The 24,354-nt window shown below is 46.0% G+C and overlaps 1 protein-coding gene across 1 annotated transcript in view; it reads left to right on the forward strand.

Moving 5' to 3' along the window:
• The window catches only part of LOC102941373 (scavenger receptor cysteine-rich type 1 protein M130), a 1,272,625-nt gene extending 1,248,940 nt beyond the window's left edge, over positions 1-23,685 (forward strand). Inside the window, exons 8-19 of the mRNA XM_043552007.1 lie at positions 2,894-3,208; positions 3,647-3,958; positions 5,637-5,699; positions 5,786-6,100; positions 6,516-6,551; positions 6,751-6,888; positions 9,764-9,859; positions 16,446-16,529; positions 17,637-17,726; positions 21,934-22,077; positions 22,975-22,983; positions 23,314-23,685. Of these exons, the coding sequence (XP_043407942.1) occupies positions 2,894-3,208; positions 3,647-3,958; positions 5,637-5,699; positions 5,786-6,100; positions 6,516-6,551; positions 6,751-6,888; positions 9,764-9,859; positions 16,446-16,529; positions 17,637-17,726; positions 21,934-22,077; positions 22,975-22,983; positions 23,314-23,480 (1,769 nt within the window). The 3' untranslated portion in view covers positions 23,481-23,685. The remainder of the gene's footprint in view (positions 1-2,893; positions 3,209-3,646; positions 3,959-5,636; positions 5,700-5,785; positions 6,101-6,515; positions 6,552-6,750; positions 6,889-9,763; positions 9,860-16,445; positions 16,530-17,636; positions 17,727-21,933; positions 22,078-22,974; positions 22,984-23,313) is intronic.
• Positions 23,686-24,354: the final 669 nt, after the last annotated feature.

A 24,354-nucleotide genomic window follows, 5' to 3' on the forward strand; every position in this document is an offset into this window, starting at 1 on the left:
CTATATCAGAATTAGATTGTATGATTATTAACAGGAAAAGGAAGTCACACCTAACCCTATTTCTCTTGGTGATTAAGTAAAACTTCTTGTTATAATGTGGTATTGTTATGTCATAATCTTAAGAGTACATCGTTTTGCTTCACTGAAAAGAAAAAGGAATTGAGGATTCTATGATCATATTTTTATTGCTATTGATTGTACATCACTATTGTAACAGATTGCTAAAGACACAAAAACTACGTGTAGAAACTGTTTGAAGTACATGACAAGCAGGAAGCCTGCCGTACAGACCGTGGGGCCACTAGATAACAAAGGTGACAGAGGTGTTAAAGGAGCACTCAAGGAAGACAAGGCCATTGCAAGAAGCTCAGTTAATTCTTTGCATCAGTCATCACTGCAGAAGATGTGGGGGAGACCCCACATCAGAGCTATCCTTTTTGGGTGACAAATCTGATGTACAGTCCAAATTGATGTGTAATAAGATGATATTTTAGACAAATTAATAAACTAAACAGTAATAAGTCACCAGGACCAGATGGTATTCACCCAAGAGTCCTGAAGGGACTCAAAGATGAAATTGCAGAACTACTAACTGTTGTATGTAATCAACCACTGAAATCACCTTCTGTATCAGATGACAGGAAGGGAGCTAATGTAAGGCTGATATTTTAAAAGGGCTCTGGAGCAGATCCTGGCAATTACAGGCCGATGACCCTGCCATCAGCACCAGGCAAACTGGTAGAAACGACGGTAAAGAACCAAATTATCAGACACATAGATAAACATGATTTGATGGGGAAGAGTCAACAAGGCTTTTGTAAAGGGAAGCCATGCCTCTCCAGTCTCTGGGGAAGTCAACAAGCATGTGGATAAGGGTGATCCAGTTGATCCAGTGTACTTGGATTTTCAGAAAACCTTTGACAGGTCCCTCACCGAGGCTCTTCGGGAAGTTAAGTAGCCATGGGATAAGAGGGAAGGTCCTCTCATGGATCAGTAACTGGTAGAAATATTGGAAACAAAGGGTAGGAATAAATGGTCACTTTTCACAGTGGAGAGTCATGAACAGCGGGTCGCCCCAAGGATCTGTACTGGTACCTGTGCTGTTCAACATAGTTATAAATGATCTAGGAAAGGGTGTGAACAGTAAAGTGGCAAAGTTTGGAGATGGTAGTTCAGTCCAAAGCAGGCTACGAGGAGTTACAGAGGGATCTCACAATACTGCGTGACTGGCCAACAAAATGGCCGGTGAAGTTCATTGGTGATAAATGCAAACCAATGCACACTGGAAAAAAATAATCCCAACTATACATATACGATGATGGCTTCTAAATTAGCTGTTACCACCAAGGAAAGAGATCTTGGAGTCACTGTGGATAATTCTTTGAAAACTGCTGAAAACTGAGAAATCATCAAAAAGGCGAACGGTATATTAGGAACTCTTAGAAAAGGGATAGAAAATTAGACAGCAACTATCACAATGCATCTATATAAATCCATGGTCAGCCCATACCTTGAATACTATGTCCAGTTCTTGTTGCCGCATCTCAGAAATGATATAGTGGAACTGGGAAAGGTACTGAGAAGCGCAACAAGGATGTTGAAGCGTACAGAATGGCTTCTGTCCAAGGAGAGACGAAAAAGATTAGGGCTGTTTAGCTTAGAAAAGAGACACATCGGGTGATATGACAGAGGTCTATCAAATAATGAATGGTGTGGAAAAAGTGAGTAGAGAAGTGTTATTTACCCATTCCCACAGTACAAAACTGAGGAATTACATGATTACATGAATAAGCAGCACCTTTAATAAAAACAAGAGGAAGAACTTTTTCACACAACGCACAGCTAACCTGTGGAACTCATTGCCATGGGATGTTGTGATGGACAAAAGTATAATTGGGTTCTAAGCAGAACTGGATAAGTTCCTGGAGGATAGGTCCACCAATGGCTATTAGCTAAGATGGTCAGGGATGCAACCCCATGTTCTGGACAACTCTAAGCCTCTTGCCAGAAGCCAAGAGCGGAGGACAGGAGTGAGTCACTCCATAATTACCTTCTTCTGTACACTCCCCCTGAAGGTCTGGTACAGGCCACTTCTGCAGACAGGATTCTGGTCTGACCCAGGCTGGCAGCTCTTATGGTCTTATGGTTCTTTTCTGGGGAAGGTGTACATAAACAATGGCTTTCTTCAAATAACAGATTTTTTAATAAACACCTATATCATGCACTGTACTGTTACTGCACTGATATCCTTGTTCATGCCCATTCCAGTTGCAGGGTAACGATGGCACATTAAGGGCCCATTCCTGCTCCCATTCTGGCAGGGAGGGCTTTGCTGTTGACTTCAGCAGCATTAGAGCAGAGGCCTAAGTGTCTGAGACTTTATCGTAGGTACATGTATCCACCTGCCTTTCTTCCTTTATTTGGAAAATAAATGTGTCCCCAAAAGTCTGATTTTCTCCAAGCCCCTGGAACCTCCCAACTCTGTAACAATTTAAAAGAAAATTGGAATTTTTGATAAATTTGTTAGTTAATATGATATTTCTTGCGCATCCTTAGAAGAGCTTTTGAAAATGTTCACGTTTTCCAAGTAGGAGCTGATTCTGCAAAGCTTTAGCTTCACTCGCAGTTCTTACTTTCAAGAGCTGTCCCTTAAGGATGACTCAGATGACTAAAGGTTCAGGGTTAGGTCCTGTCCCTTTAAGAGCTTTTTATCAGAAGTTTCTTCACAAAGTCTTCAGCATTTCCTAATTCTACTGACTTCTTCTCTTTATGTTTCTTGTTAAAGACACACATTTTTCAGTATCTCAGCCATTGTAGCATCATCCTTGATTTGCGTGGAAGCTGTTTAGTTCACATTATACTGCACATTAACAGCTGGGATCTATCCCTGCAGGGAGCCGGCGGATCAGACTGGTGAATGGGACAGGTCGCTGTGCCGGGAGAGTGGAGATTTATTACAATGGCAGCTGGGGGACAGTCTGTGATGATTCCTGGGATCTGTCAGACTCCAATGTCATTTGCAAACAACTGGGATGTGGACATGCCATCAATGCAACTGTCTCTGCTCATGATGGGCAAGGATCCGGGCAGATCTGGCTGGATGATGTGAACTGCTCTGGGAACGAATCCAATCTCTGGGACTGTCCTTCCGGGGGCTGGGGCCAGCACAATTGCAGACACAAAGAGGACGCGGGAGTTCTCTGCTCAGGTCTGTTCTCTTAATGCTCCCGTGAGTCTGATGATCCGGGGACTTAATGAAGTACATGGGTGTCTGAGGAGTGAGCTGAGGATGTCAGAAAGTTTCTCTCTTTTTTCTTTCTCTCTCTCACTCTCCCCGCTACCTATCCATTTGCAGTGGTCACCATTAAAAAGTCAGCATTGCCAACAGGTAATACCAAGGGGTACTGCAAATGTCACATTGATTTCTGAATCTCGGGTACTACTGTTTGCAACTGTTGGTAAATGGTGTCTTTTAAATAATAATTGCATTGATCATGAGCCTGTCACTGGTCCCGAGAAGAATATTTCTGATTTTTCTGTAGAAGAATGGGCAGGGTTGTTAGCGATCTCTGGGATTTTAGCCTTTAAATCCCAGTGTGTTTCGGAATCACAAATGTTCACACTCAATTTGTGCATTTCCTCCTAGAATTCACGGATCTCAGACTGGTGAATGGCAGCGACTGTGCTGGGCGACTGGAGGTTTTCTACAGTGGAACTTGGGGCAGTGTTTGCAACAGTCCTATGGATGCCGTCACCATGGCACTTATATGCAAACACTTGGACTGTGGAGACAAAGGGACACTTTTGAAGGAATTTACACATGGAAGCGGCTCTGGCCCCACCTGGGTGGATGGTGTTCGGTGCGATAAGCAGCACAGCTCCCTTTGGCAATGCCCGTCAGACCCTTGGAAACAACAATCGTGTAACAGAGTAGAAGAAACTCACATTCATTGTGAAGGTAAATAGCAAACATATATACACACACACACACACACACACACGCGCGCACGCGCTCAACAGTCAGGTCTAGCTCACTGAAAGATTTTGATATAATTATATTTTGTTACTTTTCACTAGATCTTTTTATCAAATACATACGCATGTATATATATTATAAATAAATGTGTATGTATTTGATATAAAGATCTACTGAAAAGTAACAAAATATAATAAGAATATCTATCTATCCATCGATCTAGATATAGATATATCTATATAACATTCTCAGCAATGGTACAAACTTATTTTCAGTATCTGAGGTTCTAGAAATAGTGTTGTGGCCTGTTAATAACAAACATGGAAATTGCGATTACAAAGACATACGTTTCACCGCAAGCACAATTAGGGCCTAATCCAACACCCAGTGAAGTCATGGAATCACAGATATTTAAGTGCTGAAGAGACTGTTAGGATCTTCTAATCTGACCTCCTGAATATCAAAGGCCATAAAATATCAGCCAGTAATTCCTGCGTCAAGCCAGTAAATTTTAGTGGAGCCAGAGCATATCTTTTAGAAATACATCCAGTCGTGATTTAATGACTTCATATCAAGGAGACTCCCCGTAGCCTTTGGTAAATTGTTTCAGTGGTTAATTAGCATGATTCACGGATCTCAGACTGGTGAATGGCAGCGACTGGGCTGGGCGACTGGGCTGGGTGACTGGTTAATTAGCATGAACAAATTCTAAATCTTGATCTCTCAAGTCTCACTCACACAGCAACAGAGCCTTTCAGGAGAGCATTATTACCCCCATTTTACAGACAGGGAATGAAGACACAGAGAGATGAAGTGACCCAAGGTCACCCATGGTGCCTTAATGAGCATTGGCTCAGGCCTCTAGTAAGAGCCAGTAAGTGTTACCCATTAAAGAACATCATTAGCGTGCTTTCTGGTTAAACATCTTCCAAGGAATAACAATCAGAGGTTTGGGCTGTGAAGTTCATCTATAGATCTGTGTCTCATGTATTATTTTTATTATGGTAACACCTAAAAAATCCCCAAAGACCTCACTGCCCCAGGCACTGTCAAAACACAAATCGAGAGAGGCCCTGCCATACAGAGTGTACAGTCGAGATAGACCAGACAAGTGGGAGGGGAAACAGATAACAGAGAGATGAAGTAACTTGCCCAAGTCACACAGCAGATCTGTTGCGGAGACAAAAATAGAACCCCAGTCTTTTAAGTCCTAGTGCAGCACCATAACCACTGGACAACACTGCCTTTCCGTGTGGGAAAGTCCAGACCTGCAGCTCCTATACAGCCCCCTCTCAATATTACTTTCCCTCTTCTGTTGGTTCCTGCGGTAATGAGGGTGAGTTTCAGCTCAGCTGTCTGTTTCCATTCCAATTTCTGGGCAGAGGGGTCAGGGGGGTTGTCCACGGGGAGAGCCAGAGGAGAATCAAGATACCGTCCTGCCACTTACATAAAGACACACACCCGCCAGGAGGGAGCTGCTTAAAGACTGCAAAATCCAGGGTAACAGCTGAGTAGCTAATTAATTATTCCATAACCCAGATTTTGGCTTTCAGCCAATTTACAAAGCGCTGGTATTAGGGGTGTGAAATACCGATAAACCCTCCTCGAACCTGCATCGCACATACAGCCCAATCCACTCACCTCAGCTTTCTCTCCAGAGGAAGGAAAGGGAAACCACCTCAGACCCCATTTGCCGAATGCCCGAACTCTCCAAGCTGCACAGGTATCTTGCCTTCTCTGTGTCTCCCTCTTAGTCCCTAAGGTCTTTCCCAGCTGTCCCAGTAACATGTGAGGTTTCTGCATTTCCAGACCGGGAGAAGTTACGTGTCGTGGGAGGAGAGGACAGATGCTCGGGGAGAGTGGAGGTTTGGTTCCGTGGCTCCTGGGGAACAGTTTGTGATGACTCCTGGGACATGGCGGATGCTAAGGTTGTGTGTCAACAACTGGGCTGTGGATCGGCTCTATCTGCCCTGGTTGAGGCTGTATTCGGCGAGGGGACTGGTCCCATCTGGGTGGAGAAGGTGAACTGCAGAGGGACAGAGTCGTCTCTCTGGGATTGTTGTTCCAAGCCCTGGGGTGAAAGTAACTGTGACCATAAGGAAGATGCTGCTGTGAATTGCTCAGGTGAGTGACAGGAGATGTTTCTGTTACATGCTGTAATTTCTGGGGAGGAGGATGGATCAGCCCACCCACCTCCCACTTGGTCACAGACCAGGCCCTCCCATCTCCTGTGTGCAGGTGCATCATGGATGCTGTGGGGTAGAACCTTTATTGGGCTAGACTGGGTAAGACATTAGCCAGCATAATCCCTGCATCCCTTACAGGCCCCCCGTGTGCTTGCTTATTAGTAGTGTCCTCATCATTGCACAAGAGACTTGGGCCCTAAATCACTAACATACAGGACCGATGCTGCTGTGACGGAGTTTGTGGAGGTGACAGCTGAAGACAACCAGGGACTCTCAGAGGTGAGGTTCCCCCTGGTAACAAACATGTCACCTCTCCCTCACTTCAGACTCCAACTCTCCCTTTTCCTTTGCAGGTGTGACACAGATGACAGATTCACCAAATACCCAAGGTAAACCATCCCCCTTTTCCCATCAAGGGTTAAATTTCCCTGGTGCTGGGTCACAGGGGATGAGCTGCAAGCTGCAGCCTGAGGGAAGGAGCTCCTTTCCATGGCCTGTGAAATCTAGGGGCAAATGACACCCAGGTGGGAGCTGCAGGCCGTGCTGAGCAGAATAATCTCTCTCTGTTGCATGTTCATTTCCATCCAGCTCCCCCGTGCCGCCCTCTGACTGACAGTGGGAGAGTCACGGTGCCCGTGGTCGTCTGCATTATCCTGGGGGCCCTGCTCTGCCTGGTCTTAATCATCCTGGGGGCGCAGGTGCGAAGTGCCAGGGCACAGCGCAGAGGTGGGTCCTGACTGGTGTCACTGTGTGAAATGCCTCTGCAATAGCAGGGCGGCTGCAGGGTGTCAGGGTGAGGGGCGATACCAGGCTGGGTGGGGTGGCCGAGGGTGCCTAACTCCTCTCTCATTGAATATTTCATTAACTGTCTGGCAGTGGAACAGCCCAGCCATGGAATCTGGAGATGATACTAGGGAGGGAGCATCACAGTTGAATGGAAACTGCACCGGTATCCCGCCCCCACACCCCCGCTCCCTCCCTGTGGTGCATTCCAGGAGTCCCAAATCACACCTCAGGCTCCAGTCATCACCTGTCTCTGGGTAGGACCCCCCATCCCACCTCCTTGTGGCCAGGGTCTAAAGGCTGCACAGCCCTGTGCCTTCCACTGTGATATCCCCAGAAGCCACGTTGCTTAAAGGCCAGCCCCATGCTGTGCTTTCTCTCCACGTGCTATGAGCAGTGTATTGCCAGCAGTTACAAATTGCCTCCCAGCTCCTTCTCAGCTGACTGCACCTTATTCGTCGGATAAAAGTTTCACAGAGAAAACACACAAAAAATACAAAATTCCTCCACACTTACTGAACTTACCAGAAATCACCCATCTTCCTCATGGGCAGCCTGGTACAGCAATGTCCCTTCAAACTATTCAGCATTGGCCTTTCTTGTGTGCAGAAGATCTTGTTCATTTCCTGAATCAAAACGAAGACCCTGAGTTTGTTTAAACTCAGCATTTTCTACCAAAAGTCTTTCTTTGTCTCTTGGTCTCTGGTAACCCAGTTTGTACCAGTCCATGCAAATTGCCCCAAGGCCTGGGACCTCTGAGAATTGTTTACGATCTCAGTGATTCACCTCAATAATCCTCCATTGTTTTTTCTTCCTGGAGGACCTGTGGTAACCCTCATCCATGGAGTAACACACAATCATACCTAAACCATTCACAGATTTCACACAATGGTTCCCAAAGATACTGGGTGGGGTTGCAATACCTGTCACAGGAGGTGTTCTGAATATCCGTGAGGAGAGACATCATGGAAAGGGACCTACATAGATTGGAAATGTTGCCAGACAAAAAGAGATTACAAAAATTGAGCTGGGAGAATAGCTCTGTAGAGAGAAATCCAGTGGAAAGCAGAATCTTAGGAAGGAGAAATGCTGGAAAGGAGCATTATACTGTATTGTACTGAAAACTGGCACTTGTAGAGGATTTTACATCTATAAAACACTGTACAAATATTAGCTACCAGCACCCTGGGAGACAGATAGAGAACAGGATTGCCATTAACATACACATAACCGTCACAGTTTAGCATTAGGGCAATGCCTATAATGTTAGAGAAGAATGAACAGGCTGACCCAGAGGCGGGTTGAGTAGACGGGCTTCTTTATTGCAGTACTTGTTCCCCTCAACCCAATTGTCGAGAAAGCACTGGATTAGTTACAGCACACTCTTTTTATTTAAGTTAGTTTGTAAACACCTACATCCATTACTACACCCCAAAACCCCTTATTAAGTAATAGAAACACCCATACTATGATTATACCCACCTCTATTGACTGATTACAGCATTACGCAGATTATACACACATCTGTGCCTTGAAAATACATTTCTTTGTAGTAATTTGTTGACACAAGTTCCCTTAATCAGCAGTTCTCAGGGGAGGGAGGAAGGGGCCATGACCCAGGGCTCGTTTATGTCACTGGGAAAGAAAGGGAGGGGGAGAGAACACTTCTTTTACACAAAGGGTATTCTTTAGACAACTACATTCCTTATGCAGCTGCAAGGCTTATCAATTCTCAACAAGCAACAGGGAAGGGAAAAGGAGGGCAACTTATTTATCAAATGGAGAAACACTGCTTGCCTCTGCCCTTATCTCCTAATGTCATGTCAGCACACCAGCAGCTTCCCAGGTCTTTGCTTAACCCGAATGTATCCCAGCATATCATCAGATCTCATGCCTCAGATAGTCATCTTCAGAGGTCAGGAAAGAGTTGGGCCCTCTCTCCCGTCTTGCATATTTGTGTGGGACAGGTTGCTCTCCTCTGTAGCATCTGAGACTGGCCACAGCTAGAGAAGGGAGGCTGGATGAGCTGGAACAGACTCTGAGATGATACAGAGAAGACTCTTTCTTAGACACCTAGCTGATGTGTCTTTTCCACATGCTTAGGGTCAAACCGATCACCAGATTTGGGTCAGGAAAGAATTTTTCCCAGGTCAGATTGGCAAAAAAGGAACCTTGGGGGATTTTCATCTTCCTCTGAAGCATGGAGCAGGAATCGCCTTCCAGGATCATCTGGCATCTCTCACCTAATCAATTCCCTTCCATTGCGTGGACACTGGGCTTTGGTGGTACCTCGGTCCCTCCTGTACTCTGCCTGTGGCACACAATAGTTTGTTCTCCTGAGGACTGAAATGCTTTAGTCTAACTGAGACTTATCTGAGTGAAATATAGAGGCCTGTGTTCTACAAGAGGTCAGACTAGATGTTCTAATGGTCACTTCTCCTCTTAAACTGTACAGAAATAAAGTGTTATCACCATTTTGCAGATGGGTGTAAACAGTAGCGTGGGAGAAGAATTATTTCAGAATCTCCAAAGGGCAATAACCAGGAATAATGGGATGAGATTAAAGAGGAAACGTTTTGTCTGAATGTAAAGAAACTTCCTGACAGTGAACTAGCCTTTGGAGCCACTATCAAAGAGATTTGTGGAAAGGGATGTTGTCCCCATCACCTGGCACACTGAAATCTAGCCTGGATAGAGCAGTAAGAATGTGCTGTAGGGACCAGTCCTGCACTGGGCTGATGGGGAGGGGCTGGATGATCCCATAGGGTTTCCCATCTCTGGTTTCTATGACCCTATGCAATACTGCCTTTGTTTTCAGGTTCCAGAAGACCCTTGGATCCCTTCTCTGAGGCCGTGTATGAGGACATTGATTATAACCTGATGAGAGAGAAGCAGGAGATGTTCAGTCGCTCAGGTCTGTGGGTCTCAATCTTAACAGGGAGCAAATATGAAAGTCACTTTCCATTCTGAGGCCCTGACCCAGAGCTAAATCACTGCAGCTGCACGCTCATGTGAGCTTGGGATTGGAGCTGGGTGCAAGTTTTGGTTAGAACAATTTAGGTGAATGTTATGTATGCAAAGGAGAACATTTTTATGGAGGGGAATGCACTCACTAGGGGTGCTGCTGTTAGTGCCCGCCAGTTGTTGTCTAGAAGAAAAGGATTTTGTTCAGTATTCAGTGACGTTTCCTCCTTGCTAGTGGCCAGTTCATCTGTAGGTTTGCTTTTCCTGACACACAAAATATAAGAGTTTATTATTGCTGCTGACTGTGAGAGATTACACATGTTCCTCACCACACAAATACAACCCTTAACTTTTCTGGCCACGAGCATGACATCTGATTGAAGATTAAACACAAGCAGCAGGATTCTAGAACCACCCTAGTAGAAAATAGTGATCTCAGAAATGAACTGCAAGCATTGCAGTTTGAATGGACCACCTTGGAATCTGAACCAATGTTGTTCTACTGTGACTTGAAATGACCATGCTGGGACACATTGAAGACTTTAACATAAGTCACCCTGAATTGTGGCATTCTTATTCAGAAAGATTTTCTTCTTATCTTGAAGCAAATGAGATAGGTGACCGCTAACCAAAACAGGCTGTTCGCTTGACAATCTGTGGGTTCAAGATATTTGACATTCGTTATAAGATCACTCATTACGCCTGCTTTGCCCAAGACCAAGACATACGACAAAATCGTAGCTTTGCTGAAGGCACTTTTCTCACCTATGCCATCTGTCACTGTTTGGAGATTTCAATTTCATAAATGAAATCATTGAGCTGAAGAGGGCATCACCGCCTATATTGCCAAGCTGCATCGCATCGCCGAACATTGTAACTTTGGTATTGTTCTCACCGACATGCTGCAAGATCGCCTTGACTGTGGAGTTCAGGAGAAAGCACTTCAATGCCGACTCCTTGCGGAGCCAAATTAGACATTCACCGTCCCTCAGGAAAAGGCCTTGGCTACCCAAACAGCATCATTGCCCACTGAGGAAATTTGTGTCATGGCAACCAACATGAATGCTATACTTCACAATCAGAAAGCTCATCGTCATTGACAAACTCAGCGGAACAATGGGAACTCAATCACATTAATGTCGTTGGACAAGATTAATCACCTGAACATCTTCTCAGGCAAAGGGGGGGGGGCAGCATTAGCACTCTGCTTGGAAATTCAAAGACACCAAGTGGCATTTCTGCAAAAAGAAAGGTCACATTGAGAGAGTCTGCCAATCAAAGGTTAAAAGCATGAAACGAAAGGACAATAACCAGTATTCTCATCCTTGCGCATCAAACATACTTGATGCTTCCTTCAACAATGATGTCAAGAAGCTTTACTATATGTAAAGCCATCCACAACAAGGAATCTTAAGGTTCTGAAATGTTTGCAACAGTGCTTATCAATTACCATGAGTGCAAAATGGAAGTCAACTCTGGTTCTGCAATGTCGATCATCAATAAAGACCCATTCAGTCATTTTCTCACAATGGCCTCCCAAGTTGTCAAATCCATCATGCAGCCTTAAAGCCTATAATGGACAAAATGTTGACTTCATCCAAAGCTGTAATGTGAATATTTGCTGTGGATCTTTCAATGCAAGATTGCCTGTCATCATCACAAAAGGTCAACATAAAAACATCTTAGGCCAGAACTGGTTCACACAGTTGGGAATCAACATCCAAGGCATCTATGACATCAGCAAAGAGCAACTAAGAAAGATCACTGATGAATTAGCTCAAGTGTTTTATGAAGAATTGGGAGCTTACAAGGGACCTCCAGAGTTGTTTCACCTGGATCCGACAGTCATGCTGATACACATGAAGGTCAGGAATGTACCATTTGCCCTATGTCCAAAGACTGACACAGAACTAGAATGTCTCGTTGCAGAGGGAGTCTTTGAGCCAGCTACAGATATGAAATGGGCTACACCAAGTACCCATGCTCAAGCCGAATGGCAAAGTGAGAATCTGTGGAGATTATAAGTGCACTTTGAACAAGGCACTTAAACAGCTCTCTTACTCAGAGCCTGCTGTTAACCAACTGCTCCCTGTTCTTGCTGGAGGAAAAGTCTTCACAAAACTCACTCTTGCCCAAAAATGTAAGAAGTGATAGTTGACAAAGATGCGGCAGATGCACAGACGATGATCACTCATCGAAAATTTTGAGTCACGTGTCTCCAGTTTGGGATTTCCATTGCACTGGGAATTTTCCAGTGGTTCATGGGAACTCAACTTTCGAGAATTCCAGGTGCCATAAGTATATTTTGACGACATCCTGATTATGGTATCAACCAAGGATGAGCTTGCCAAACAACTTCGAGAAGTCTTGTGCTGATTCACAAAGTCAAGTATTTGAATCAAGAAGGAAAAATGTGAATTTGGAGCTACAATTGTCATCTTCTTGGGCTATCGATGCATCTGGTATCCACCCAACAGAAAACAAGGTACAGGCAATCCATGATCCAAAATCCAAACAGGAACTTCAAACTTTTCTTGGGTTGCTCAACTTCTGTTACCCAGGGTTTTCAGAACCCACGGCAGTGGTAATTTAACTTTTTCACTCCAGGCAGTGTCAGGAATAACTCAATGGGTACATAGCGCTCCAGCTGATGAAAATTGACACAAGTAAGCATGCTCTTATTTAAACTACAATGCATTCAATTGAAGCACACAGAGACATAAGGAATAGGAATAGAACATCCCAAACATTTACCTAAATTCTTGTCAGGTATTGAATAATTGTCAGCCGGTCGGCAGTGGCCAGTTGCTTTCCTGCTGGGGAGAAAAGGTGTCAGGAAAAATGTCTCTCTTAGGACACTGTGATGCGATGGACTAGGCCCAAAAGCCTCCTGCTGGAGGTCTCAGGGTTCTGCCACACCCATCCTAGGGAAAGAGCAGTGGAGTGGTCCTCCAAGCAGGCTAGAGTGGCTGCAGATGAAGCAGCCAATCAGGGCCTACGAGTGCCATATAAAAGGAGGTACACAGCAGAGCAGTAGTTAGTTGCTGCTTGGAGCAGAAGAAAGGACTGCAGACCTAACTGCCTGGAAGACCAGCAGTGCCATGAATGGTTTGCTAGCAGGGACTGGGGGAGCAGTGAGGGAGCTCCTGGCTGATTGCTTGGACTGAGTAGGGACTGAGCCTGGGGAGGGCTGCAGGAAGATAGTGTCTCCAGGGAGGAAGCCCTGGGGATACAGCCCCATACCAGGGCTGGACTACTTAAAGACCAAAGCCCAGGGAGGGCTAGAGAGAGACACTAGCAGAGGGGTACTGAAATAGGCCTCGGTGGACCCTATACCCGAAAGGGGTTTATGCTGGTTAACAGGCAGACAGTGTGACTCAGCCGGAGCACTGTCTCACTGACAAACCCACCTGAGAACCACCGAAAGGAGTCACCAGAACTAAAGAACACAGACACGCTCAACCAGAAGGTGGCACTCATGAGAAGTGGGTGCCAACCCCGTTACAGACACCTTCAGAGGACTGCTCCAAAGTACATTCTATATCTAGTCGTTTTTATAACTAACTTTTACAAAACACATAGATCATAGTGACCCCTACTGAGTCATCGCTTTCTCCTAACATCAATAAACTATTTATCAACAAACATTCCTAACAATCTTAATCATAATAAGATTCTATATCAAAGGCACCCAGATTCAAGGTTCTCTTCCACTTATTTGCTTTCAGTCTCAATTTTTGACTCTCTCTCCCCTCCTCCCATTCTGATGAGCAGAAAATGCCAGCGTACAGCTAGTGTTTGACTTTGCCTTCAGACGCCTGCTTATTCAAATTAACCCTTAACTATATGGTGTTCTATTTTATTAAGTCATAGTGGCTGAATGCACATGATGTGGTTGCAATTAGCTTGATCACATTCTGGGGTGCATACACCTCTCACATCCAGCCAACACTTCCACCACTATTTTTTCCAAAAAAGGCAACAAGTACTGAACCTCTTCATTGCCTTCTTGACAAGGGAGCTCCAAGGAAATGGACTTGTCAGCATGCAGAAGCCTTCAGGAATGTCTCGAAGTTACTGATGTCTGATGATCCTCATTCACTACGACAAACAGAGGCCATTGATCATTACCTATGATGTATTACATTATGGTGTTGGAGCTGTTCTCAGCCATCGCTTTCCAGAGAGAAAAGAGGCACATATCAACTACATACTCCAAGAGAAACTATGCACAAATTGATAAAGATGATCTCACTGCCATTACTGAAGACAAGAAATTCCACAATTACATTTACAGTCTGTTTGAGATTCGTACTGACTGCAAGACACATCTAGGAATTCTCTCCAATAACAAGACAGCACCTTCAGTCATGTCACCACAAATGCAACGGTGGAGTGTCATGCTAAGTACTACTGCAATGATCACTGCTCTGCGTCAATTGTTCATGACTCATTTGTCACCAGATACTATCGTATCTGATAACAGAACTGCTTTTACCTCTGACGAGTCCAAGGACTTCACCAAAAGCAACCTCATTCGAGCTGTGACCATTGCCCCATGCCATCGCCAAGCAAATGATCTGTCTGAACAGATGGTGCAGACAACCAAAGATGCTATAATGAGGATCATCAAGGGAGACTGGCTGACAAGGCTTGCCAGATTCCTCATTACACAACATATCACTCCAAGCCCAAGTACCAGAGTTAGCCCAGCTGAGCTACTCATGGAACAATGTCTTAAGACATGGGTTCACCATCTCAACCATGACCTATCTGAGGAATTGGAACACAAGCAGGATCATGCTCTGGATTCCTCCTTATCATCTAGCCTGCGGTTCCTTCACATGACAAGAAAGTGTATTTGTTGAAGTTACGGAGGTAGGTTCCTTCAGCAGTCATTGAGGTCACTGGTTCCATTTCATATAAGGTCCAGATTGCCAATGGACAAGTTTGGCATCACCACATTGACCAGCTGAAAAGCTGCTCATCTCCGAGCAACATTACTCTAGGAGGAGCCTTCAGATGAGTCTCCTCTAGAGCCATTCTTCATTATCGGTATAGCCTGCAGCCTCTGACTCTGAGCTCATCGAAGCCGCTACTCGAAGGGGACAACGCTCCTGTCTCGCCGGGCTTCGTGCTGAATCGCAGTCACCAAAGACACCGGCCCTGCCGAGTGTTGTAGAGAGACTGCAGCGCAGGTGAGAGCACTCACGATGGCTGGATGATTGTGTTGCCAAAGGGGGGAGGAGTGTTATGTATGTATGGGGGCACTGTAATTTTATGAAGGGGAAGGCACTCACCAGGAACACTGCTGTTAGTACCCACCAGTTGTTGTCTAGAAGGAAGAGATTTTGCTCGGGGTTCAGTTCAGTTTCCTCCTTGCTAATTGGCAGTTCCTCTGTAGTTTTGCAGTTCCTAGCTGTGAATGCGGTGGTGAGACCAGCAGTTACTCATGTAGACAGATGAAGACGGGCTTTCTTCTCACCATACTCTGCAAGGCCCAATTGTAGGGACGGTTAATGTTACTTCAGCCTTGGAGTGTAACCAGCTATGGGTCAAGAAAGCAACTGTCTGGGGCCAGGATAAACTATCATTTGAAAACTGCTTTGGAGCACTGGGGCAGGGGATGTTCTGTGGCCCGCTCCCACCACAGCCACTGCTGCTGGGTGGGCTCCTTCCTGCCCCCGGAACAGAGAGATCAGTCCAGGAGTTTCTCATGACTTTGAGTCCTGGCCCTTTTATCCTTTGTACCATTTTGTCTCAATGTCAGATGGGAACATCCTGCCCAAGGGCTGTGCTGTGCTCAGGGTATCCCCCAGCACCACAGCCAAGATGGCTAGAGTGAATCACAGACTCTGCTCTTGGCCTCTGCTGGCCTGTGTCCAGCTGTCCTGCTGTGGCTCAAGTACATGAGTACCAGGCTCAGGGAAGACTGTTAGGAAGCAGGGCACAAACCGCAAATTGGCTGTGAATTCTATACTGAGATTTCACCAACCAAGTAACAAGTGTAAACTCCTCGGGCATTATACACAGCCTAACCATGGAGTCTGGCTTGACAAAGCCCTGGCTGGCATGATTTAGTTGGTGTTGTCCTGCTTTGAGGAGGGGGTTGGACTAGATGACCTCCTGAGGTCTCTTCCAACCCTAATCTTCTATGATCAATGGGGGAGGTTGGTATTTGTCCTTAAGAAGGAGGAGTCTTCTCTGTGACTGAGGTGGCCAGGACCATTGTGGAACTTCCCTGGACCCGTAGCCAAAGATGTGCCCTTCACTCACCCCACAGGGTATGTGAATTACCAGCATCCTTCAGGTCAGATTGTATCATACTCTCAGTCACATTTTCCATAATGAAATGGAGATTTCTCTTCAGGAGTCTGCATCAGCCTCTCACTGCTCAGAGTCGCTGTGATTCAGCATCTTCTCTGGAAGGAGGACCAAACTGAGACCAAAAATTTTGCCCCTGTCCCCAGATGTGTTCCCAGTCCCACAGTTCAGCTGCTGTCACTGTGATGAATTTCTGGTTCTCGTTTCTCCAGCTTCCTATGCAGATGACTCAGTGACGAAGCTGCAGTATTACACCGGGGACAGCGAGGGGGAAAACGACCCTGGATCAGAACAAGGTAATGGGGGAGGGGCAGACTCAGGCCAAAAGACCCAAATCTGGGCAGAGAACAGAATTTCTAGGACACTGGCTGCAATTGCAGCCATTTCCCCCGACACGGTTCCCATTTTACACGGTGGGGTCTAATCCCATTGAACAGGATTTCTGTCAGAATCTCAGGATAGAAACGTGACCATCTCCTGAGCACACACCCCTGGGAGTGGCTCTCAGTGACCTCCCCAGGTGTGGAGCTGGAGGAGACGGGTCAGTCTCTTTGGATGAAGGTGTCAGAGCTCAGTGGAGCTCAACTCACATCTCAGAGAGAGGGAAGATTGTCCTGTGTTATAATCACAGATAAGCTGAGTCCAACTCACTGATCCGAACCCACCAGAAGTTTGAGGGAGGGGGGATTTGCAGATTCTGACCCCAGCTCCGGATCTCTGTTTTCAGCTGGCACCTGTCGCTATAAAAAGCTGAAACAAACCCCTGGATGTGAACTTCCCGGCCTGGGCCCATCTCTAATTGTAAACGGGGCAGCATTTCTACCTCAGTTGCTCTCAAGGGAGTCCATGAATTTGGCCCTGTGGGAGTTTAGCCTGCGGCTGGGGGAGGAGACACTGAGCAGATGAGCCAGTTCTGCTGAGAAGCTGGAGCGCTGCCAAGCTGAGCCCTGGGCTGCCTGAGAGGCCACTGGAGAGCAGGAGCTCACAAAGGATCAGGCCAGGGACCTCCCAGTGGGAGCTTTAATTCCTGCAGAGGGGAGGTTCCCCCACCCCAGTGTAACAGAAAAATTCAAACCTGTCTGCAGAGATCAGCTGGATTCACACAGGCCGGCTCTGGCCTGGCAGCGCCCGTGTTCCAACCTGTTATCTCAGCACAACCCAGATCCTGCTCCCACTGAAACACATAAAAGAGCTGCTGTTGGATTCTGCAGGGACAGGATTGGCCCCTTGTTATTTCTGGGACTCCTGTTTCACTGTAGTTCTATGACTTGTGCCCTTCTCACCCTGGGCCCCCCTGACTTCCCCTCACACATGCCACGATACACAGCTCTAGTTATAAGGGCTACTTGCACTGAAGAGATGCTGCTGGTGCCCTGGGCTGAGTGTGGTGTTTGCTGTTCCAGAGGGAGCTTCCCCCGGAGGGTCTCAGTTGGATTACGATAATGTGGAGGAGCCTGTCTTGAACGACCTCCCCCAGACTCCAGATGGCCGAGGTGAGCAGTGAATCTGCCTTCTGGAAGCAACGTCACACTGACGAAATCTAAATGTGTTTCCCAACAGGGACAATAGTGGTTTGTTAAGAAAACCACAAAGTTCCCCACCAGTACTTTCTATTGGCGTAACGCTGGGGGCACTGACCAGGTGCACTACAAGAGCTGTGTGGAGGCCCGGGGTAGGGAAGTGTGTGATGCCCTAAGTCATAACAGAGGCTCATTGCAGGGATGGAAGGAGCAGTTCGCTCAGGAGCTGCCCACATGGTACTTGCTTCAGGTCACTGCCCTGTGACCCTCACTGACATGATCACGAGGGTTACTCACCATCTGTAAAGAGGGCACATCGAAGCAGAGACATCATCAATGCTGCAATGTTCCCTGACCACCTTTCCTGGGATTCTGCTCTAGCAACTTATAGACACTGTGACCAGGGCCGGCCCACAACATTTTGGCACCTGAGGTGGGGAGCTCAACTGATGCCCCGCTGGCTTGGGCCAAAACTTTGAAAGTTCTCAATTCTGCCTTCTTCCTGTTCCACTCCTCTCATGGTACTGCTCTGCTACCTACCCCAATAAAAGGAGAACTTAAAATGCCTTGTTCAAAAATTTTAAGTAACACGTAACTTTCAAATGCCTGAACAGCAAACGTAACTTTTCTTCTCTGCATAGTAAACACTGGCATTTTTATCTGTTTGAATAATCAAAGTGGTGCTTTCTGTGTCTTCTTGGTTGCAAAGATTTGAACTGCTTCCTGAAGGTCCACAGTCTGGGCCAGCTCATGCTCTACTGAGATGATTGCAAGGCCAACCAGCCACTCCTGTGTCATTGTGGAGTGTAGATGGGTTTTTATTAACTTCAGCTTGGAGAAGCTGTGTACTCCACTGGCAACTGTTACTGAAGTGTTAGAAGTATGCGCAGAGCAATAAAAGCATTTGGAAAGAGGGTGGTGATCTTATTTGTGCACATATATTCCAGAACAGCCTTTGGAGCTGATCCTGCTGAAATGTATCTTGAAAGGGCTTTCAATTCATCACCTAAATCACTATCACGCATGTCACCATGTGTCAACACTGTCTCAGGTGCCCTGCATTGCTGGTGTAGGTCTTCTTCAGGTATAGTGAGGAGTTTTGGAATATCATACAACATCCCAAATAGACTGCTGTGTTCCTTGAGCTGCATGAAACGTTCAACTGACTGTATTGCACAATCTAGCACCTGGTTAAAGAATTCAACTTTGAATTGTTGTTTGGGGTCTCTTAGGGGATTATCCCGTGCCTCGTAATCAAAATGTCTTCTTCTTCGGTGACTCTTGCATTCTTGAATGGTTGGGAAAATAGCTTCAGTGTGAAGTTCCTCTGCCAACTTCCGTGCACTCTTCAGAATGTTTTGAAATCCCTCATCTGACCAGTAAGGCTGTAGGTATGACTTTGCTTTGTCCAGTTGTTCCATTGCTCCAGCTATATCAAGGTCAACACCTTGGAGTCTCTTGCTTACAACATTTATTTCAAACAGTATGCCATGCCACAACACTAAGCCACACAGAAAGTGGAAGTTATGTATGTGTCTGGTGATTCCATTTCCCTCTGCCACTGTTCTCCCATGAACAGTTCCTGTCATAGCATTATCTTCCACAATGGCAACTGTGGCATCATCTGTCTTCTCAATTTGGTGTTTGATAGGCTTTATCACCTCCACTCGACTTTCCCATCCTGTGGCACTCAGTGGTTTCAGTGTCAGAGGATGTTTCCAGATGCTTTTGAATGCTTCAAAATTTGCCATCGATGAGTTGATGCAGAGAAAAATACATAGATGCTTTGAATTACATTAAAACATTCAGCAGCCTCACAAGAAGCTGATGCTGCATCACTGACCACCAAGTTCAATGAATGAGAACTGCATGGGACAAAAAAAGCTTGAGGGTTTAACTCTAGGATCCGTGTCTGCACTCCTCTGTTCTTTCTTCTCATGTTGGAACCATTATTGTTGCTGACATGAGAGGTCAGGGCTCTCTCAATTCCCCTATCTTCCAGCTTTTTAAGAAGCACCTTTGTCATACCAGCTCCTGTAGTATCATCAATGTCAATAAATTATAGAAAATATTCTCTGACAGTCACCATTGCAGGGACATTTTCAGTAGGTTCTACTGTTATTACAAAACTCACCATTAAAGTCATTTGTTCCATATGGCTGATGTTAGGTGTGCAGTCCAGAATAACAGAGTCATATCTTGCTGACTTCAGATCTGCCACAATCTTCTGTTTGACTTTTATTGCCAGTAACTGTATGATCTCATTTTGAATTGTTTTTCCAAGGTAGTGGTGTGCGTACATTTCTTGGGTGGTGACTCTTCTTCGATGCTCCTGGAGTACAGCATCAAACTCAGCCATCAGCTCTACAATTTGAGAGAAGTTTCCATTGTTTGGCACATACAGCTGATCTGAAGTGCTAGGTTTTGGGTAGCAAGCAGTCTCACAATGTCAATGAGCCTTTTCCGAACATTTTGCCAGTAAAGAGACTCTGATGCAATCTTCTCTTGATGCTGATCATCTATGGTGGCCTTTAACCTTAGTCTCATCTCAAGCTCTTTCCACCTGTGGAATGCTCTCTGGCGATTTGCTGCCTTCTCATGGCATGCCAGATTTCTAGCCAGATTCTTCCAGTCCTTTGTTCCTGTAGAACAAAGTGTGGCTGGAACATTAGACCGGAAGCGTTTGCAACAAAAACAGTATGCAGCATTCTGGGTTTTTGAGTACAAAAGCCATGGCCTCTCCACTTTGTCACCATTGGGGATTTCATGCTAGCAATGTGTTGGATGGAAACTTCTGTTTTCATTGTCTTTGGGGAACATGAAGTTTTTCACTTGTTGTGGCCCATGCAGTACAAGGAAGTCCCTCAGACTACTGCTCAAGTGGGTCCACAGACCTGGATCATCTAGACTTAAGGAACTAAACTCAGCAGCAGCTGTTTCTTGCGCCTCCACCACACTCTTCTCTTATCTACACTTTTCTTCAGGAATGTGCAGGGTTACATCCATTTGAGATGGAGATATGGGTGCTGCAGTAGCTGCCAGGTCACCTGCACTCTGACTAACTGGAAGATCAGGCATCTCCTCACCACTCACTTCCTCACTGGGGCCGGAAGGCTCACCCTGAACATTTGTGTCTATGTATCTCAGGAGAGCTCCTTCCGGCTTAGATAGAAAAGCTTCCTTTGCTTTCTTTCTTTTTCTGAATGCTGCCCCAGAGGGGCGTTTTCTTCTTTCACTCATGATTGCTGTTCTGTGCCAGCTATACTGGCTCTCAACACTCAATTGAAGGGGACAAATAAGCAGGCTGGTAGCAGGGCCTGAGTGTGGGAAGATATCAGCGTCTTAAGGGCCTAACTGGCTCCTACTACTTCAGTTGGCTGCCTGTTCTCCTCCAGTGGGTTCAGGGAAGCAGCAGAAAACAGGAAGCTCCCTGAGAAGCTAGTGTTAATCAGTCCAGGCTCCTGAGGGTGCTAGAGAGGTACATAAGAGGCTACTCCTTCTCTCTCTCCCTGCAGCTCCTGCTGCTTTCTGTTATTCCCTCTCCCCTTTTCTCCTGCCTGCCTGCTATGTCTCTTGTGCCCTCCTTCCTCCAGCACAGCACTCCACCATCTCTGTGCATCTAGAGCAGAGAGAATACGTATGCACCAGCAGCAGACACTCTGGGTCCTAGTGGCGCCCCCCCCCCCCACAGTCTGGCACCTGAGGTGGCCACCTCAGTTGGCCTCACGGTAAGGCCAGCCCTGACTGTGACAGGGGGATGGGTGGGACATGCAGATTTTACACGCAAAGGCCCATGTCCCACCCTTATTAGCTGGCTCAGCTCCCAGTGGTGTCAGTACTTTGGAGACTGATGGCAGTTTATGGGGTGAACTTTATCAGGAGAACACAACTATTGTAACAAAATGCCTTTGTGGAGCAATCCCTCTAGGCTAGATCCCAGTCACCTCTTTCTAGAACTACCCCTCCTCATCTGGGAGCTCTAGGATCCTCTCAACTGGCTCTTGAAATGTATCAAATCAATGTGATACGTGAAATGCCCTGTCGGAGGGTTCCAGAGAGGGCTCCTCTCACTGCCCTGAGAGATCCCCAGGGACCAGTGAGGCTAGTGCATCTGCAACTTGTAGTTTAATTCCATCTCCACTGTGACTATTCTCTTAATTACTTCACATCTTCACGTCAGATGCCCCTGCGCTGCCTGGAGATGTCCCAGGGGATGGTTATGATGATGCCAGAGAAGTGTCTGACTCTGAAGGTGACCCTGCTTCGGGGCAGAATGATGAGCAAGGCACTGGGGTGAGCAACAGACACAGGGATTCACAGACAGGTGAGTGGAGAACTATTTACACTTTGAACTGTCTCTGCAGAATGGGAGGGCTGGAAATGTGGGGTACACAGCAAGGGAACAGCTCTGGACAAATCAATGCCTGTGAGAAAATCTCACCTTCTCTCATCTCTCCATTCCCTGAAAGCAGAGGCTTCAGTGCCTGCCATGGGGGGAGGAACAGCAGGGTCCCTGCTGGGTGGTAGTTGGTGGTCAAACCAGCAAGATACCTAGGATCCTTCTGCCTCTAGGTTCCAATCCTTGTGTGGCTGCCACGCCCTGGATGTGCTGGATTCCCACCAGTTCACTGCGTGTGTATCTTTTGAGCAGAATCCTATGAACCAAAGTCCTGTTACTGCTACGCAAATGTTAAAGAGCTCGACTCCTCCTGTAAAAGTTGGGCTTTGCCTATTGTCCTTGGCAAAAATCTCCCCTCCCCTCCCGATTTTTCCATGAGCAGGGAGACCATCGGCCACCCCAGAAGAGGTGCAGTGGTGATGAAATGTGCATTGCTTAGTACTTGATAAGAAGAATGTTCATTGTTAGGGCAGAGTGAGTTATGATCTTCTTAACTAAGCGCTCCAGGCTGATAAGTGCTTGGGTTTTCTACATGAAGTAACAGGTAAATAGAGTTCTCACTTGGCAGTGTTAGCTGGTCTGGAAACCAAAGGTTTTAATTTCCAGACTATTTACAGAGATGATGGATTAGAACTTGTCAGACCCGCCAGAAGACTGAAGGGGGAACAATTCCTAACCATTACTGTATAGCAGAGATTCTCAGCTGTGGTGCATGAAATATATTCTGGGGCAGCATGAGAAGCCAGAGCAGAGAGCGGTGGCTCCTTTCCAGGCACCCAGCTTTGAAGGCAGCGCGGCCCCCAGCAGCAGCGCAGAAGTAAGGATGGCAGCGTATGGTGTTGCCACTCTTACTTCTCCGCTGCTGCTGGCGGTAGTGCTGCCTTCAGAGCTCGGCAGTCAGGGAGCTATGTACTTACATGGCTCTTTGTGACTCAATGCCCGACTGCTTTTCATATTTAGTGAGAGTTGCACGTTGATTTTTGTAAATCGGTAGATGTACTTATGTGGTGGGGGTGGGGGGCGTCAACTACAATAGACACAAAGAAGGGGGGTGATCAAATAAGTTTGAGAACCACTGCTGTAAACGCCGCCTTGCTCTGCTGCTGCCCATCACCATAGAGTGGATCCACTGACTGTATGTGTCTCCCTTGGTATTTTCAGGTGGGAATCTGCTCTTGCGAAGGAGTGAAGTTGTCTCTGGGATGGACAGAGAAACCCCATTCCCGCTTCCTGGAGACACAGGTTGTGATGATGTGGAACATGGTGACTCTGGGGGATCAATATCAGAACGATTTGATTGGGAAAAAAATAACCTTGTGATGATATAAATGCTTTGCCTTTTTCTCTCAGAAATGCTCCCTCCGCTATGATGCCTAGAGACAGTCCCTGCCTGGTAGATAGACAAAGCAGGTGTTTTTATAAGATTTGTGTGAAGTTGCAGGAAATACTAGTGGGAGTTGCAAAAGGTTCATAAACTTTCTTTGTATAATTTTCCACCGTTTGAAGGGGGGTGGAAGTTTCCTGCTTTTTTATGCTTATAATTTCTTCATCTTGAATTTTGCCTTTTTCATATTAAATCCTTTCTGAAAGTCTTCCCCATAGTGGAAGTTTTTCTTGCCAGATGAATTGTGCAGTTTCCATGGTTCATCACAGGGAGGGGCTGAGATACAACAAACCAAAGAGACAAGGGCGGGCCACCTCTGGGTATGGCAGGCTGTTTGACGGTGGGGGCGTTTACACTGAATGTTCTATCAGGCATGTGGTAAAAGTGGAAAACCAGCAAGAGAACATTCTGAGATGAGCAATATGGTTGTTCCTAAACCTAATTCAGATTTGTAACCTTCATTGAATCCAAGGAGATAAATGAGAAATTCTCCCTCATAATTCACACCTGAAATTAAACAAAGAGTGAAAAGAATTCCCCATTAGCAATAAATGTGGAGGATGAATATTTCTGCTAGGAAAATAAATGAATTTTATAGAAAATAATAAAAACCAAACTGCTTTAAAACCAACTTTTAAAATCCATTTTAGTCTGAAAAGCACCAAACCAATAGTTTGCAGCCATATACTTTTTTAAAAACCACACCTATGTTTTGCACACACACACACACATACCAGCAGTTTAAAACACCAAACCAACGGTTTGCAACAAAATATTTTAAACACCCACACTTATATCTAGCTTAGGCCCCTAATCAC

Source organism: Chelonia mydas, chromosome 1 (assembly GCF_015237465.2).
Source record: "Chelonia mydas isolate rCheMyd1 chromosome 1, rCheMyd1.pri.v2, whole genome shotgun sequence".
NCBI lineage: Eukaryota > Metazoa > Chordata > Testudines > Cheloniidae > Chelonia > Chelonia mydas.